This window comes from Gadus morhua, chromosome 1 (assembly GCF_902167405.1).
Source record: "Gadus morhua chromosome 1, gadMor3.0, whole genome shotgun sequence".
Classification (NCBI taxonomy): domain Eukaryota; kingdom Metazoa; phylum Chordata; class Actinopteri; order Gadiformes; family Gadidae; genus Gadus; species Gadus morhua.
The window spans coordinates 8063070-8080363 of record NC_044048.1 but is presented as its reverse complement, the minus strand read 5'-3'; the positions used below and the strand labels follow the sequence as shown (position 1 = coordinate 8080363).

The window sequence follows — 17294 nt, the reverse complement described above, 5'->3', positions numbered from 1 at the left end:
CTCTCGCTGCCCTACTAATGTCACTGAAAGTCCCGTTGTGAGCATCACGTAGCAGGCGTTCCGTCGGGGGAGAAGAACGCCCTCGAACGGGGTTGTACCGTGGCTGGTTGCCCTTCTATCGGACCACCCCTTCCTCAACCCTCCTCGGTTTGCACTATTCTTCAAATGCATGTAGTGAGCCAGCATCAACTCCTGGCCCTACGTTGAAAATGTAGGCCAACAAAACCAGCGCATCCATCACTTTCCCCAGGAGATGCTCCTTACATCGGCCCTACGTTAATGCTCAGTCCCAGTGCTCCCAGCAGGAGGATCTGGAATGGTTCCGGAGAATGGAAGGAGACGACGTGTCGGTCAGGGAGCAACTTTTTCATAACCGCGTCCGGGAGACCATCGTAAGTAACATGGAGAGGAATCCAGTCGATTTGATCAACACGTTAACATAAGTAACGTTTCACGGTTAATGACGACACTTCAGTAGTCAAATGTTTGCTTGTCGTGTACGAACAGCTATAAACCTCAGTCAATGCTACTTTTTTTTTTAAGGTTACTTTTTAGCCAAGAAAATAATTGTGACCAAGGCAGAATCCGTCATTTAAACATGGCTAGGCTTGGCATTATATATCGAGTGTTACCTCATTTTTGCAGTTTCCAATGATTGGAGGGTTGTTGCAGCTGGTTTCTGTTAAACTCAACTCATACCGGGTTCATATATCCTCTTATAATGCCTTGAGACCACTTTGGTTTAGTTGCTTTCGAGACTATTATAATAGTTATATAATAGTTTATTTACAGTTATTTCTCTCAGTTACCACGGGTTTTTCACATTAGTTTTGGTCCTCAGGGCAGACTGACATTTAACGCCATAGAGCACAACAGTTACATTGTTGTAGGTGTTGATATGCTTTGTGTAGATACATTCATACTGACCCATATTTCTCAAAGTTTACTATATGTGTATCGAGAGTGGATCGAGGTCGGTCTCAGTATACATCGTAATTTATAGCCATGTGAATGGCTCAATGATTGGCACCATGTGGAGACATTGTCTTAAATCTGTGTGGACATGACTGCCTCGATAAAGATACAAACAACACCAGATCAAAGGCTCCTTGCCTTGAACGAATCAACCCATGGGCTTGTGTTTACAGTCTTAACCTCTTCTAGTACTATGTCCAGTGATGATAATCAGCGTTGAAAGACCACATGCTACCTGACTGTTAATTGAGGACCGTCAAATCTGGTCCGTCACCAATAGGTGTCGTTACATACAGCAAACATTATTTGTAAATGTCCCACACCCTTTGAACAACCTCAACATTTTCTTAGAACATCTTCAGTTCTGTAGTTAAAACCGTTTGATGATATAGAATATGTGGCACTGTGTGACAACCCGGGCAGTCCTCTCTAACCACATGGTCTTAAGGCCAAGGGGTTGGACGGTTCCATTGTGGACCACTGTGTTGACATTTTAGAATGACCCCAAAAGTTGTGAGAGGACACACAATGTTGACACATAAACACACGGTTCCTCACACCCAACCCCTTGGGTAGTTTCCCTCTCCTTCAGCCTTTAATTGACCCTTTTCCCCTGCTTATTGGTTTGTCTGTTGGAATATGACAGAGGATTTGCCTAATGTATAGACGGTTATACACTGCTGAACGAGCCCACTGCCCGAGCTGATAAGTTTATGCGCATAGTAAAGTATTGGTTAACTGCAACATCCCAGTGATCTGTTGCACTAAAGTGCATTATTTTCCTACTGGCATCTTAAGCACTGTGACCATATCAATAGGAAGGAGAAAAATAATTTGATTTGGACACATTTGTCACATTTGACCAATTTGAGAATCTGAATCTCTTTATTATTGTCATTGCACAAAGTGCAACGAAATTGGGGCAGAGGATCTCAAAATAAGTGCTTTTTTCTTGCCGATGTAATCATTGGAGTGGCAGATGCTGGATCACTTTTCCCTTTATCTTGTCTTAAATGGGTCAACCCCTCTTGTACCTCTTCATGCATTATAAAGCCTAAAGAGTACGCCCCTCCCCCCCATTTTGATCTGTTAATTCGTTCTTTGTAATACTTGCAAAGGAGAAATCGTGGAGTATACTGTCTGTACTTTTGGCATGTTGTGAAATGTAAGCAACTGCTTAGCAACTCTTAATAGTAAAAAATGGTGTTTCTAAATTCCGTGTCAATTAAAACGGTTAATAATGTGTCGATTTTGAGTGCTGCCAAAGTTATTCTATGAGCATTCATTATTTTGTTTACGATCTGCTGTAGTATAATGGATGTGTGTTTGTATGTTATTAGTGGGAAATGTTCTGGTGGCAAGCATGACGTGTGTGTGTGTGTGTGTGTGTGTGTGTGTGTGTGTGTGTGTGTGTGTGTGTGTGTGTGTGTGTGTGTGTGTGTGTGTGTGTGTGTGTGTGTGTGTGTGTGTGTGTGTGTGTGTGTGTGAGAAACAGCTAGGAGTGCTGAGGTCTAGTTTAGAGGCGTCTCCTTGGACTAATTTTGCCTGCATTAGCAACAGAGAACTCCCTGTGTTTATCTACTGAGATACCTGTTAGGTGGGGAAAACAAGTTCAGACATTAAGCAGAGACGGTGCACAAATATTTTGCAAAATGGCTTAAACAAACGGGGCAAAGAGCATGTTATTCTTACATTTTCTAGATAATACAGTCTGCAGAATTAACAAATTACATTACTTTATAATGGAGTGCTTCTTTGTTATAGATGTCATAGGGCTAATTCGTTTAGTGAATTTCAAAAAGCATTACACCATTAGACATGCAAGGCTTGTATATCTTCGCAGATTTACCAAAATATCGGCATTGTTTGATCTTTTCCCTTTTCAAACATGAAACCTCCAATTGGTAACAGATTGATTTGTGTTCATGTTGTCACTGTTCGATCAGTCTAAAGCTGTTGCGGATAACCCCTTTAGTTCCAGGCCGCTGGCTGACATGTCACTGTGACCAACTAGCAGACATGCTCTAGCATGTGGGGTGGGAGGTTGTGACTATTCCTAGAGCAGAGATTGCAGCACAACTAATGGCTGAAGCAAATTTGATGGTCATAGTCCATAGTTCAGGGAAGAGCTGATCACTTTGTGCTGACGATCCATCACTGTGCTTCTGGCTCTCTGCCATTAATCCTCTTAGACTAATTTACCCCTCAATGATAACGTCTGTGTGTCTGAGGGTGTGTGTGTGTGTGTGTGTACTTTGGTAGCACTTGATCATAAGCAAAAATAATGGTTCATATTTTCTTTATAAATTGCCTGATATTTTCCTCGGTGTCTATTTAGATCACCCATACAACTGGTTTTCTTGCACATTAAATAATCAGAATGTCGTCCAACTAGAGATTTGCATATGCAGCAAGTCTGAACCGCTGTCATCTTGACTGATCAGTGAGAGGCTTTGTGATGAGTCGGTATGCAACTCCCTCTGTATGTTACCCCAGCCTCTGGATTCTCTTGGTATGACCCCCCCCCCCCCCCCCCCCCCCCCCCCCCGGCTGCATAATACACAAATACTCTGACGCTAATCAACCTGGTCTAACAGACCTGTCTGTCTGTGGTTACACTAAAAACAACGACAGGGCTGCCTGAAACATTGCAACTAAAAGTGATACGACCTATCTTCTAGAATATGGACTCCAGCTATTTGGAGAAAGACAGGAATAAAATGTGCACGCATTTAATTTCCTCTCGCTCCAGATCTGTGTGCTCCTGTTCATTGGCCTCTACATCGTGTCCTACCTGATCCTGACACACTTCAAGAAGAATGCCGAGTTTATCACGGGTGAGCATGAAAGCCAGTCCATCATTCCTGCTCTGTGGGTAACTAAGGCCATCAACACTCTTATCGTTGCTAGGCTGCTTGGTAAGGTTATCAACACATAGGGATCCTATCAAACCAAAGTGCCTGGAGCAAAACGGTGACAATGTTGACAGCGGAGGTAATGACGAACAAGTTTCTGTAAAGAATTCCTGTAGTGAGAGTGTGGAGGGGCACGCCCTGCGTGCAAGCACATGCAAATCTCAAGCAGCAGATGCATATGGTTTCCCACAAGCCACCTCTTCTTCTCTGTGAATACACAAGGGTATTTTGGAGTAAATATTGCAACACAAACTGGCTCACTATACATGCAACAAGGTCAGATTTAGCTGTGTGGTCCCTCTGTTGCACTCAAATTGGTCCCAGTCAATAATATTTCCACCTGACATCGTGATTTTCAATGGTCGAATACTATTATCTTTATTTTTTGAGTTGAGTTCATTATGAAACATGTATTTGTGAGAACCACACTGTAGCCTTGTTTCTCTGTCAGCACAGTCCGCTTCACCTTGGCAGGCACACCGACCCCCAGCCTCCTCAGAGCTGGGAGTTACATAACGAAACCCGACATTCACATGCATGGTCTCCTCAGTCAGACTGACCTGCTGTCAGGTTAGGCGGTTGGGGGAGTTGAAGAATGTTCCTGCGAGATAAACCCATACTGCTCTTCGTCTCCGAAGGCCCTTCTGCACGGACACAAACATCTCAATCTGTGTTCACTGTTCACCAAGGATGGGCCTGGAAAAAATCTGTTTTCAGTTTCAATATGAATTTGCTTGCTTTGGAGTAATGGTTTATTAGAAACCAAATTAGATGTCGAACAACCCAACAACAAAAGGATCCATTAAGCAATGATTCTTTTTTTATTATTATTACAGACACATATCATCAATGTGTCAATAACAAACTTGGAAATAGGTGTGGCGCGCACATCCAAAGGTAATCCACAGGAAGAAAGGAAGGGCCTGCACACGGTTTAAATGCTCCAGAAGTGGATTTATTAACGTTTCGATCTCTAGGGATCGAAACGTTGCCCGTTAATAAAAAAACGTGTGCAGACCCTCCTTATCCTGATAACCAAACTTGGGTCACATGTCCAAGGGAAATGTTGATTGGGTCCAGCTGTAGCTCCTCCAAACAGCGTCTCTGTATTGTTGCAGCCAATTCGACTTAATAGATGCCTCAGCAGTCTGTGAATGACTGTGAGAAATCAGAAAACTGTCAGTAACAGCGGAGCTGTTGTACCTCGAAGCGACGAAAGAGTTGAGCAATGCAGGTCTATAAATATACCAACATAGTATTGGTTTCAAATGGAGCGCATTTTTCACTTTCTTGTACATGACTCAACCTGATATATGGTTGAACAAGTCTCAATTTCCCTAAGATTCTTTTTGTTGCTACATTTAGTCTATTTACAGTCCAAATGCGCAACATTTGGCACTAATCAACAAGGAATCAACATTTTTCTCGTTAATCATGCACTTCATCATGCACTTTTGGCCATTTGCACTATGTTCTGGACATAATGTTCAGAAGATAGGCTCCCCCTCTCTCCTGTTGGAGAGGTGGTCCCTCTCCACTCACCTGGCCGTCTCACTCACTCCCCCCTTGTCCTTCCATTATATTTCCCCCCTGACTGAGCCCAACCAGATAGGAACCCATTTATTACATTCCAAACCATCTCAATGTTTACCATGTCTTCCGTTCCAGCTAAACATTGTTTCATGTTAGTGAATGTTTTCACAAGCCTGCAGCTGTAGGAAATGGATGTTATCACTAATTTCCTGTGCTTACTTTCTTTCAGACGACATTGAAGATGCCACCGTCAACAAAATTGCGTAAGTGAACGAGCCACAATGAGCATTGGTTCCCAATCGGAATTGGGATAGATCACTGGTGACGGTTTAAACGGTGGCCTTCGTGTGTGGTTGACCTTTGTCCCTACACGCAGGCACAACATAGAAATACTACCCCTCCCTCCCTATCACCTAGATGGTGCTGCACACGCCCCCATGTACCTGATGGGTTTGATTACGTAGACTCAACCCCTTCCCCGTGTGTCCGTCCTCCCTGCGCAGGCTGTGGCTGTGCACCTTCACGCTCTCGGTGGCCGTGTGCGCCGTGCTGCTGCTGCCCATCTCCATCCTGTCCAACGAGGTGCTGATCACCTTCCCTAAGAGCTACTACATGCGCTGGCTCAACGGCTCGCTCATCCACGGTACGCCTCTCTGCACACCCAGCTTACACTCAAATTCCCCTGTGCTCGCTCACAGGACGTACAGGACATTCCTCCCGGGGTCAGGCAGAAGCCAAACCGACCGGTGCCGAGTAATGACAATGACGCCACCAAAGATGATAATTGCCTCGGATCAGTGTCGACAATGCCCGTTCTCTTCCTCCTAGACCCTGGTGATCCACCTCGGGCCTGTACCTCCCTAGTTTCTATTACGGTTAAGTCGTAAAGATTAACCGTACATAAAGAATGTAGACTAAACAACGGGAAAGGTGCGGCTGAGAAACGTTCAATAAGTACAATGTTTGTTCCACACTTCCATGTCAGCCATCGCACATTCCCCATCCTCACCCCCATACTTATCTCACGCGGCGTGGCAGGCCTGTAGCGCACGGTGGTATACAGCGGAACTACAGATGAATGCTTGGTTTAAAGGCTGTGTGTCCTACCCCCCCCCCCCCTTTACTCTATAGGCTTGTGGAACCTGGTCTTCCTCTTCTCCAACATGTCCCTCGTCTTTCTGATGCCCTTTGCTTACTTCTTCACCGAGTCCGAGGGGTTTGCAGGGTCCAAGAAGGTATGTGGTTCAATTCACTAATCACCTTAGCCCTGACCGAAACCCTAGTCCTCCCATGGAGGCATCCACAATGCTTCATCAATGGGCAGTAACTCTTTTGTGAATGGTACATGGACTGCCTTTTTATATCGTGCTTTTCTAACCAGCAGCCCCTCAAAGCTCTTTGCTATATTGCCTAAAGTTCCTCCATTCATGCACACATTCACCCAACGACGGCGGAGTCAGCCATGCAAGGCGACAGCCAGCTCGTTGGGTGCAGTCAGGGTGAGGTGTCTTGCCCAGAGACACCTCGACACTTTAGGCCAGGAGGAGCCGGGGCTCGAACTAGCAACCTTCTGGTTACCAGCCCACCCGCTCTACCTCCTGAGCCACATGCCGCCCAATGGGCAGTGACTCTCGGGTGCGTGGATGATTTGACACGCGTCCATGTCTCAGGGTGTCATGGCGAGGGTCTATGAGGCGGTGGTGCTGCTGTTGCTGCTGGCGCTGCTGGTGGTGGGGATGGTGTGGGTGGCGTCCGCCCTGCTCCACCACAACATGGCCCGGGAGAGCCTCTACGGTGAGCTCACAGCACCAGGCCGGCACTCTCTTCTGTCGTCATGCAAACGCTGGTCATAACCTGTCGGCTTCGCTTTGTTTCCAGACCTGTGGGAGTACTATCTGCCCTACTTCTACTCTGGGATCTCTCTCTTCGGAGTGATGCTGCTCTTGCGTGAGGATAGCAGAACCTTTCAAATACAATATGCAATTTGGTTGACACTAGGATTTATCGTGTGTGTGTGTTCTCCTCCTCAGTGTGCACCCCCTTTGGCTTGGCCAGGATGTTCAGTGTGACCGGAAGCTTCTTGGTCAAACCCAGGGTGAGATTCAACTCTGTACACTAAAAGTCAATAATTAAAATGTAGCTGCTTGTTCTCCGGGGGGTTATCCGGGGAATAATGAAACGATGAATGGTCTGAGAGCAATTACTATGTGGGATAAGATATTTGTGTAAAAGCTGTGTAGGTCAATTAATCAAAGACATGGACAGCAGCAGGAATTGTCAGGTTTATTAGGGCCAGCGTTCCCGCTCTGCGCTGTATGAGTGCAGAATGTCCTGAGTTTGACTGATCCTTCTCACTGTGTCCCTTGTCTCTCCCAGCTGCTGGAGAACATCGAGGACACTCTGAGCTGCACCGTCTTTGAGGAGGCCTCTCTCTCCAGGAAACTCAAGCGTGAGTCGGTCGCCGCCAGTGTTTGTAATAACGCCGTTTAAAATAACGGCGTTAGGTAACGCCGTTATTTTTTTCAGTAACGGGGTAATCTTAATTACTGTTTCCGTCGTTACAACGCCGTTACTGTATGTTATATGCGGTGCGTTACTAATAATTGATTGAATTGAACTGCGTAATCCGAACGCACCCCTGGCTCCACACACAAACGGCTCGGGAGGAGACCAGGTGGGTTAACAACGAGATAAGCCATTATGATTGGCTAAGGCAGAGTCATGTTTCATGGTAGCCAATCAGGTGCAGTGTTTTTACGTGTGTGTGTGTGTGTGTGTGTGTGTGTGTGTGTGTGTGTGTGTGTGTGTGTGTGTGTGTGTGTGTGTGTGTGTGTGTGTGTGTGTGTGTGTGTGTGTGTGTGTGTGTGTGTGTGGCGCGCGTCCTAAAGCCAGGACACGCGCGCCACACGCACACACCAAACAGATTCGATTAAGCAGCCGAAATGGCGAGTCCGGAGCAATCCGATGAAAAGTTGGCATTTTCTGTAATATTCTGCAGATGTTCCACAGCCTTTGCAACCAAGCAAATTAGAATTCAGTTGGAAGTATATCAGGGCCTTGAATGGGCAGTTCAACCATTTAAAAAATCCAAATCGTAACGCAAGTAGTTTCTTTCCCTGGTAACTAGTTACTTTTATTATAGAGTAATTCAGTTACTAACTCAGTTACTTTTTGGAACAAGTAGTGAGTAACTATAACTAATTACTTTTTTAAAGTAACGTTCCCAACACCGGCTCCTCTCCCTGGTGAACCATTTGACCCTGTTTCAATGTGAGGTGCTGAGCCTATGTTTCTGTGGTCTCCTAGGGGGCGGCAGTACCTCCTGCTGGGTCACACTGAACATGGAGGCGCTGAAACACGAGTACCACACGGTCCAGACACAGCGCCTCGCCCTGGGTACGCACCCTGGTGAAGCGTTTCCACCGCTCTGGCACCTTCATAAATAGACGCTTCGTTTAACGATGTGTGCATTTTATTCATAATATTCTGTTTCACAGAGATGCGTGGGAAAGCATCCCCATGGCAACGTAACCTGGGCTACCCACTAGCGATGCTTCTGCTGCTAGCGCTAACCGTACGTGTATCACCACCACCACGACCGCCGCAACACTGTCCTCTGTGACCTTCACACCATAGAGCTAGCATGGCCGCACGTCTCCCTGACCTAACGGCGTGTTGCGTTGTATTTGGCAGGTGGTCTGTATTCTGATGGTGATCTTCAATGTGCTGGAGCTGCTCTTCGATGAGACGGCGATGCCTCGGGGCATGGAGGTGAGGCTTCTGTCCTGGAAATACGGGTTTGTGAGTGTCTCATGTTTTGGGTTGTCTTGGCGGAACTGACCTCTGACCTCTGTCGGTGTCTGTGGCTGACAGGACCCTCGTCTCGGCACCGCTTCCTTCTCCATGTTCGGCTCTTTGGGAGCCGCAGTGCAAGTGGTGCTCATCTTGTATCCTTTAATTGGAAGTCATTTACATAGACGAGCGCGTTGAAATGTTAATGAAGCACGTCATGCTTCCCTGCTGTCCACTCTGAGCTCTTCCAGATGTCAGACTGCCTCTGCAGGAGCTGGGTTACCTGTGTGTTGCCATGGAGACCACTTCTGAGGGCTCCAGCTCTGTTAAATGTCAACAAAAAGGATGTTCTTAAGAAAGGTTGATTGTTGATAAATGCTTCATGCCTTCCAATACGAGCCATCGATGTTGACGCCTCTATAAAAAGAAGGGAAACCTTAGCCCTGTACACCAGCTACCTAATGGTGTCTTCAGTGGTGGGCTTCTACAGCTCTCCCCTCTTCACCAGCCTCCTACCGCGTGCCCAGGACACCAACCTCACACAGGTAAACCACAACATGCATGACTCGGGACCAGAGAAGGCACAATAACCAGAGAAGGGGAAACTATGCCATTTAGGTCCAATCCCATTTCTACCCCTTACCCCTTCCCCTTACCCCTTCAAAACAAGGGGGAGGGGTAAGGGGTAGAAATGGGATTGGGCCTTATAATCATTTATAAGTGTGATTGCACTAATGATCTTGATGCTACTGTTGGAAAAGGAAAACGCAATCTTTTGAAATATTCAATGTATTTAAATGTATTTGAGCTAAGGATTTAAATTCCTTCCCCAGGTGTAGACAGGATTGAACTTGTTGTGTCAAATGCTAGAATCATAAATCTTGTCTATAACTCCTGCTCATTGAAGGCAAGAGCATTTCAACTGCAACAACATTGTATAAAACATTGTGCGTGAATCAACCAAACAAACGGTTTACCTGGTTGAGTGAGCGTAGACGTTTAACCACAGGTTTGGCAACATGTAGCAGCATGCTTTAGGAACAAACAACAACCCTACTGACACTTCACCAGGGAGGGAGATAAGATGACTTGTGTCAGCATGGAGCACGATGCTTGTGTTTTTTCCATTTTTAAACCACAACCTCTGACCTGGCCCCTTCTTTCAGATTATCGGGAACTGTGTTTCTCTGCTCATTCTCAGCTCTGCACTGCCGGTCTTTTCACGCACACTTGGTAAGCAGTACTGGGTCACAAGCGGCTAATGCACCATTCAACATGAGAAACTCTCTCAGAATGCTGTTAGTGCTACTTTAGCAACAGGAGCTGTGATCCTCTGGTTGGCCACCAGGGGGCATGTGTGTCGCGCTGATGGCTGTGGCGGTTGAAGCCTGCCTTGTGATTTGAAGAAGAACCAATGCATTTTAAAACTAATGTTTAGTTAATAGAACCAGCGCATTTTCACCTAACGTCTTGTTCATAGAACCGACGCATTTACACCTAATGTCTTCCTCATAGAACCAACCATTTTCCAACTTGTTAATTGAATTAATTTCCACCTACACGGGATCCAGGGATCACCCGGTTCGATCTCCTCGGGGACTTCGGCCGCTACAACTGGCTGGGGAACTTCTACGTGGTGTTCCTGTACAACATGATGTTCGCTGGCCTGACCTCGGCCTCCCTCATCAAGACGGTCACATGGGCGGTGCAACGAGAGCTCATCCGTGCCTTTGGTCAGTATTATTATTTTTGTGGGCCCCCCCCCCCAATGTTCCAGCCCCCCCCCCAGTGTTCCAGAGGGCTGGTCCCTTCCTCAGATAGAAAGATACAATCCTTCAGGAAGGTGAGGGGACGGGAGCAGTCCCTCCTTGGGGACACACACACACACACACACACACACACACACACACACACACACACACACACACACACACACACACACACACACACACACACACACACACACACACACACACACACACACACACACACACACACACACCCTCTTCCTTAAGGCGCTGATAGCATCTCTGCTGCCCTTTAAACCTCTCTTTTGTTCTCTGACCAGTGGTCGTCTGGGTTACTCTTCCCTTGTGGTTCCTACAGCTCCCTGTGTGCTTACTGGTCCTTTCTGCTTCTCCCTGCAGGACTACACAGGCTGCCCCTCACTGTGTCCCGCTCCACCGTCCCCTTCAGACTGCTCCTGGCCAGCGGCCTGTCTAAGATCCAGTGAGTCGGGGCTCCCCACCACGTCGTCCACTGGGACCCGCACTGGACCACTGGCGCTGGCCGGGACTTGAGTTCAGTCTGCCATGGGATTGGTCCTCGGGTCCCCCCCCTCCGTCAGGTTGCAGTCTTAGCCCTCTCTGTTCTAGGCAGCTGGAGGGGTTTTCGGGGCTTGCAGAATGACCAATGGGAGTTCTGCCCAGAGACCCTTTTCTTCAAAGGTGGAATCAACGTTGATGAGATGCTAGCGTTGGCTAATGGCTAACAGCTCGGACATTCACTGTCCATGAAATAAAAAGGGATCAAGGCCGTTTTCCCATTCTTGGCGTCATTTAAACATGACCACAGCAAGCATTCCTACTCCCCTCCCCTCACAGGCCTTATAGAAACACAATCCCTTTGGCTGGGCACGTCTATGGACACATGAATAAAGCCAGCAATGTTATTTTGGAATATATTTTGTTTTCTCTCAGAACACATTTCCTCTTCCTGCTCTTAAGTCCTTAGGTTCCACTCTCCTCCTCATGGCTTCCCCCTCTTAAGTGTCACCACTATTTCAGGAGGTTGGTCTACTTTGCAGTACTGCCATGGTGTTGTGCTAATGAGAGGAGGAGCCTCTGCATGGGGCCATCTGGTGAAGCAATGCCGTCTTCACCTTCTGCTTTCTGAGGATTTGGGGATCATGTTATAATTGGGGGACCACGGGAAGGCACCGGACAAGGCCGCACTAATGCGCAACGAGCATTTACTGTGATGATCACTTATTGTGAGTCTATGCATTATTCTGAGTATTTAAGTCTCTGTGATTCCGTATGAAACACATGCACTAACAAAAATGGCTTTACACTTTTGACCTGTAAGATTTACACGTCAGAGTATTTTTATTCCTTTCCTGCATGGGTTTCATAATGCAGAGGGACTCTGGACCTTTAGACCAATCAAACTGTGAAACTTAAACGTGGAAAAAAACTAAGTGCAATATTTTATACTAGGGAGTTTTTACACTTTAGCTTAAGAAATTGTTTAGTTCTTATCTTCTAATGGGAGTTACTCTTCTAGGATTAGTTTTACAGGGACTTTCAGTGGATGTGTAGGATCCTTTTGTATTTGTTTAAAGCAAATGTGACATGAGATCGATTCAATCATTCCATATCCCTTTTTTTTTTTTTTTTTCTGTTTCCTTTTTTTTTTTTTTTTAACGCGATGTATTCTTCGTGATTCCATGTCACTGTGTAGGCTACTATTTGCTACTTTGCTGTATCAGCAGAAGATTATCAGTGAGGTTGGTAACCAGCAGGGGGCAGCCGCTCATATATTCAAATCCTTTTGCGCTCTCAATACATGATCATCTGGCAGTTCGCTCCCCGGCCAGTAATTACGTGGAGCGCTGTTTTGAGCTTTCATTCAATAAGATTTATCTGGTTCTACTTTGTGGGAACGTGTGTTCATTTAGGGCTATTTGTGATGATAATTGTCACTTCTGCATATTGCGTCTTAGGCAATCACGTTTCACAGGTGTAAAAAAACAATAATGTACGGCTGAACCATTTACAAAATGTCTTTAGAGCTGTTCTCAAAGATGGCCAAGCTGTTTTTTTTATTGTTGTAAAATGCTCTGATATTTCAGATTGATCTCAACTGAATTATCTGACACAATGTTGTTTATTGAGCCAAAATGCTAATAAATGTTTTGTATACAAATTGATGCATGTATTTGTTAGGATTCTACAAAAAAATGTATGATTGTTTTATAACAAACTTTGTATTGCGTTAAACCTCCGTGGCCCATTGTGTTAATGTACCCATTATCACACCACCATGTCTCTTTATCCTAGTTGTGTGTTTGTGGCGGTCCCTTTATCCTAGTTGTGTGTTTGTGGTGGTCCCTGTATTCTAGTTGTGTGTTTGTGGCGGTCCCTGTATTCCAGTTGTGTGTTTGTGGTGGTCCCTGTATTCTAGTTGTGTGTTTGTGGTGGTCCCTGTATTCTAGTTGTGTGTTTGTGGTGGTCCCTGTATTCTAGTTGTGTGTTTGTGGTGGTCCCTGTATTCTAGTTGTGTGTTTGTGGTGGTCCCTGTATTCTAGTTGTGTTTGTGGCGGTCCCTGTATTCCAGTTGTGTGTTTGTGGCGGTCCCTGTATTCCAGTTGTGTGTTTGTGGCGGTCCCTGTATTACAGTTGTGTGTTTGTGGAGGTCCCTTTATTCTAGTTGTGTTTGTGGCGGTCCCTGTATTCTAGTTGTGTGTTTGTGGCGGTCCGTGTATTCCAGTTGTGTGTTTGTGGTGGTCCCTGTATTCCAGTTGTGTGTTTGTGGCGGTCCCTGTATTCCAGTTGTGTGTTTGTGGCGGTCCCTGTATTCCAGCTGTGTGTTTGTGGCGGCGTTGTGCGTGCGGCCCCGTGTCTCTCCGCCCATGTGCTGCCGTGTGTCTAATCAGCGGCTGAACAAAGCGGTGTTTGGCCGGTCTGTCAGCGGGTCGCCCGCCACGCCACTACATCCACGGCCCACGCTCTGCACACGGATGCAGCGGCCAGATAGAAAATAAATAAAGGAGAGGGCGACGCTCGCCGCTTTCTCTCAATCACCCCCCCCACACACTCCTTTCTTCTATCCGTCTTCCTCGCCTATTGTTTGTTTCCTGGGCCCATTTATTTAGTTGTGCAGAGGGAATGAGAAGTCTCCTGATTAAGGCCCTTCATGTACCACGTTTTAATTGGGCCTTTTGTTTTGTGTCGCTCTTCCTCTTAAGGAGTGCAACTTGACATCCTTTGAACATTAGATGGATCTAAAGACTGGTTTCCCTTTGAGGTGTGTGTGTGTGTGTGTGTGTGTGTGTGTGTGTGTGTGTGTGTGGCGCTTTAATTGTACCCACTGAGCTAATGTGTCTGGGAAGAAAAAGATATTCATTACATTAGCAAATGTTTGAAAGGGACCTTTTGAAGTCTATTCATTTTCATTTGTGATACTTTGGCACTAAATGTGTCTAACCACACAGTAGCAAGCTGCAGTTCACAATTCCTCATGGAAAGGGGTATCTGCTGTTTGTTCTCGTTCCCATCATACTAGTCGCAAGAGGCCGACCTAACTGAATGGCTTTCAGAAGTCATTTCCAATCCAAAAAGTGACAATATTTGAATTCCAAATGAGGTCCCCTTATTATTGCCAAAGCAGAGGGTCAGTATGTCTGCCTCAACCGTATCATCTAGTGACATACTGTCACATGTTTATGGCCATAGACATCTTGGAGGTCTAGGGAGTTATTAGACCTTTCAGAAGTAATAGCTGTGTGAGAGAGGAGTCAGACCTGTCAGTGGGAAGGCGGCTGTCTGCAATGGGATGTGATACACTATCTCTATTGTGAAAACACGTGAATGAAGCGGCGGGGAAGATGCAGATTAGCTGTCCACACAGTCCACTGTTTGAAGTGCGTGCCAAAGTGCATTAGGAGCTATCGTTGGTCGGGCGCTCACCAACACGCAGGGCGATCACAGGAAAAAGGCGCGACTTGCTGGCTAATCAACTGATAACGGTCGGCCCAGTCCACTCTCCCCCCGCCCTGCGTGCACTCACCGCGCCCTGCGCGCACACCGGTGCACCCGCACAGCACACTTGTTTCACACGCTTTGCTGGCGCATGGCCTTCATGTGGACCACAGCACCTTCCACCACCATCAGTGGGCCCACCACTGCATCCATCCCCAGGCTGACGGCTTATCCCAACCTATTGACCATGAGGAGCACCCCTCCGTACCTTTCAGACAGGGAATACATATGATCTATATTTATTTTTAGATAAAGGTTAAGATATACATATCTACTATATATATATATACTATTAAAAAAAAAGTATATATACCCTTGCTGACCTCTGACCTGCTTGCATGGGGACAGGAAGTTCCACCCTGTTTTAGTCTATTGTCCACCCCACTACAGCCCCCCCCCCCGTCCCACTCCTTGGTCCTTGGCCTGGCCACTCTGTTCTTAAAGGTCAGTCCTTCCAATGCTCATGTTGATGCACATTGTGTAGAGTTAACTGTGCTACTGTTAGCCCAGAGGGCTCCATTGGGCCGAAGCGCCTCGACAGACCGGTACACGATCCCATGTGGGCCCACCTGCGTGTGTGGTTCTGTGTGTGTGTGTGTGTGTGTGTTTCAGTGTTGGGTGTGTATGGCTCAGTGTGTGTGTGTGTATTTGGTTAAATGTGGTGGTGTGTGTGTCAGTGCTTGGCACATCAGTATATTCCTGTTCTGATAGCTGGTCGACGGACAGTGGAGTCAGATGGAACTGCAATCATTATTATTAGTTTTCTTTTGGTATCCCCCCCCCCCACCGCCCCCCACCGGTCGCCTGTCTGGTGGAAGATGGGTGGGTGTGTGTGTGTTAGGGGGGGGCAGTCAGGTCCCTGACTCACCAACCTACCCTTTTCCAATGGCCTCCATACGAGGAAGTCAGCGATGCAGAGTGTCGATTCAGCTAAAAGGCCAAGACAAACACTTGCATAGGTCAAGAAGCGAGCATTGTCTGAGCGTGATGGGCCACTGCTCCATGATAACCCACTCCACTTTCTTCAGGAGACAAGGCCTCGTCTTTTCCAATGCAAAAGGCCCACACCCTCGTACTTCTCGTGGTCATCGTTTTAAACGCCCTCTGAGGTGGTGTTCCAGGAGAGCTTGAGAGTCGGAGAGAGAGAGAGCAAGAGAGAGATAGAGATGGACGGCAGCTGTAATGGGATGGATGGCAGGATTCTGACCCTGAGGCCGAGGTGCTGGCCTCACACAGCCACAGGCCCGATGGGGCAGCTGGACGGACAAAGCAAAGGGTAGACTAACCCAGGCAGGAAAGATCTCGTTTTTCTCTGCTTTGGTTGTAGCAGGAAACTGGGCCATTCACTCGGCTATATACTCCCATCCTGAAGTGAGTGGGGGAGTGAGGGCAGGGAACAACCGGGGGGAAGGGGGGGGGGAGGGAGCCGGAATGGGGATACCAAAAGAAAACTAATAATAATGATTGCAGTTCCATCTCCAGCCCACAGATGTATGCTTCCTTCCGCTCCCCTCGTGTCGGCGCGGCGGAGGATCAGAACATGACGTTGTTGATGTGAGCTTGTTTCTCTTTTTGTTTTTGATTGAGTCAATCGCTGCGTTTGTCCCGATCTTTCATCTGTGCTCGGGTCCCACTGAAGCATTCCTCTGTGTTTATCATAGACAGGAAGATGAGGTCTGTCCATGCCACCCCTCCCCTCAACATCCTGGGATCTTCTGGAACCTTCCTTACAAGGCTGATGTTCCAGGGCCAACACGCGGCTTCAAGTACATCACTAGGCACAAGGACATTCTTTCAGCCATCCAGAATGTGAACTGGGATAAATAACGTGTAGTACGGGTGTGTTAAGGATCAGTTTAGTTAAGTATTTTAGATCCTTGGTATTATCAATCGATGTTTGAGATAGGTGGTCTTTGTGCTTGGAAAATATACCTTACCTGTCCAGAATAAACATGCAGAATATGAAAAAATATAAAACTTTGGAGTAGTTACTAAAAGTTTCATATTTGGTTTATTGTTCGATGTAAACTATGCATAACTGCCTTATAACAACAAAACGTGGTTGGCATTTCCAAATGTGGAGCTGTAAAGCATGCCCGAAATATTTTCGGCGTCCTTAAATCTAAAAAACTGTCGTCCTGCTGTATATTATGAGAGTTCATGGATTGACACATGATAATGACAAACCTTGGACTTTAAGGGTACTTGTATGGTTTATTCATCAACCATTAATTAACATTTGGTAATGCAGCAATGAGCATTATTAAATAGCATTGGCATAGGGGTTAGTCTAGTGGTTATGGGCAGTAGGTTCGGT

The 17294-nt window shown here is 46.6% G+C and overlaps 1 protein-coding gene across 1 annotated transcript; it reads left to right on the top strand.

Annotated features, from left to right (window-relative positions):
• Window positions 1–38: 38 nt before the first annotated feature.
• Window positions 39–13146, top strand: lmbr1l (limb development membrane protein 1-like). The gene is made up of 17 exons (XM_030362287.1): window positions 39–392; window positions 3728–3812; window positions 5653–5686; window positions 5927–6066; window positions 6555–6658; window positions 7094–7217; window positions 7302–7370; window positions 7454–7518; window positions 7800–7872; window positions 8730–8819; window positions 8921–8997; window positions 9117–9194; window positions 9297–9370; window positions 9670–9760; window positions 10382–10448; window positions 10787–10948; window positions 11363–13146. The coding sequence occupies exons 1-17, from the start codon at window positions 330–332 to the stop codon at window positions 11446–11448; spliced, it is 1482 nt and encodes a 493-aa protein (XP_030218147.1). The 5' UTR covers window positions 39–329; the 3' UTR covers window positions 11449–13146.
• Window positions 13147–17294: the final 4148 nt, after the last annotated feature.

Coding starts and splice junctions, on each gene's coding strand:
- lmbr1l (XM_030362287.1), top strand. CDS start 330: ATGGAAGGAGACGACGTGTCGGTCAGGGAGCAACTTTTTCATAACCGC. Junction 7,873..8,729: donor TCTCTCCAGGAAACTCAAGC/GTGAGTCGGTCG, acceptor GTGGTCTCCTAG/GGGGCGGCAGTACCTCCTGC. Junction 8,820..8,920: donor GACACAGCGCCTCGCCCTGG/GTACGCACCCTG, acceptor TCTGTTTCACAG/AGATGCGTGGGAAAGCATCC.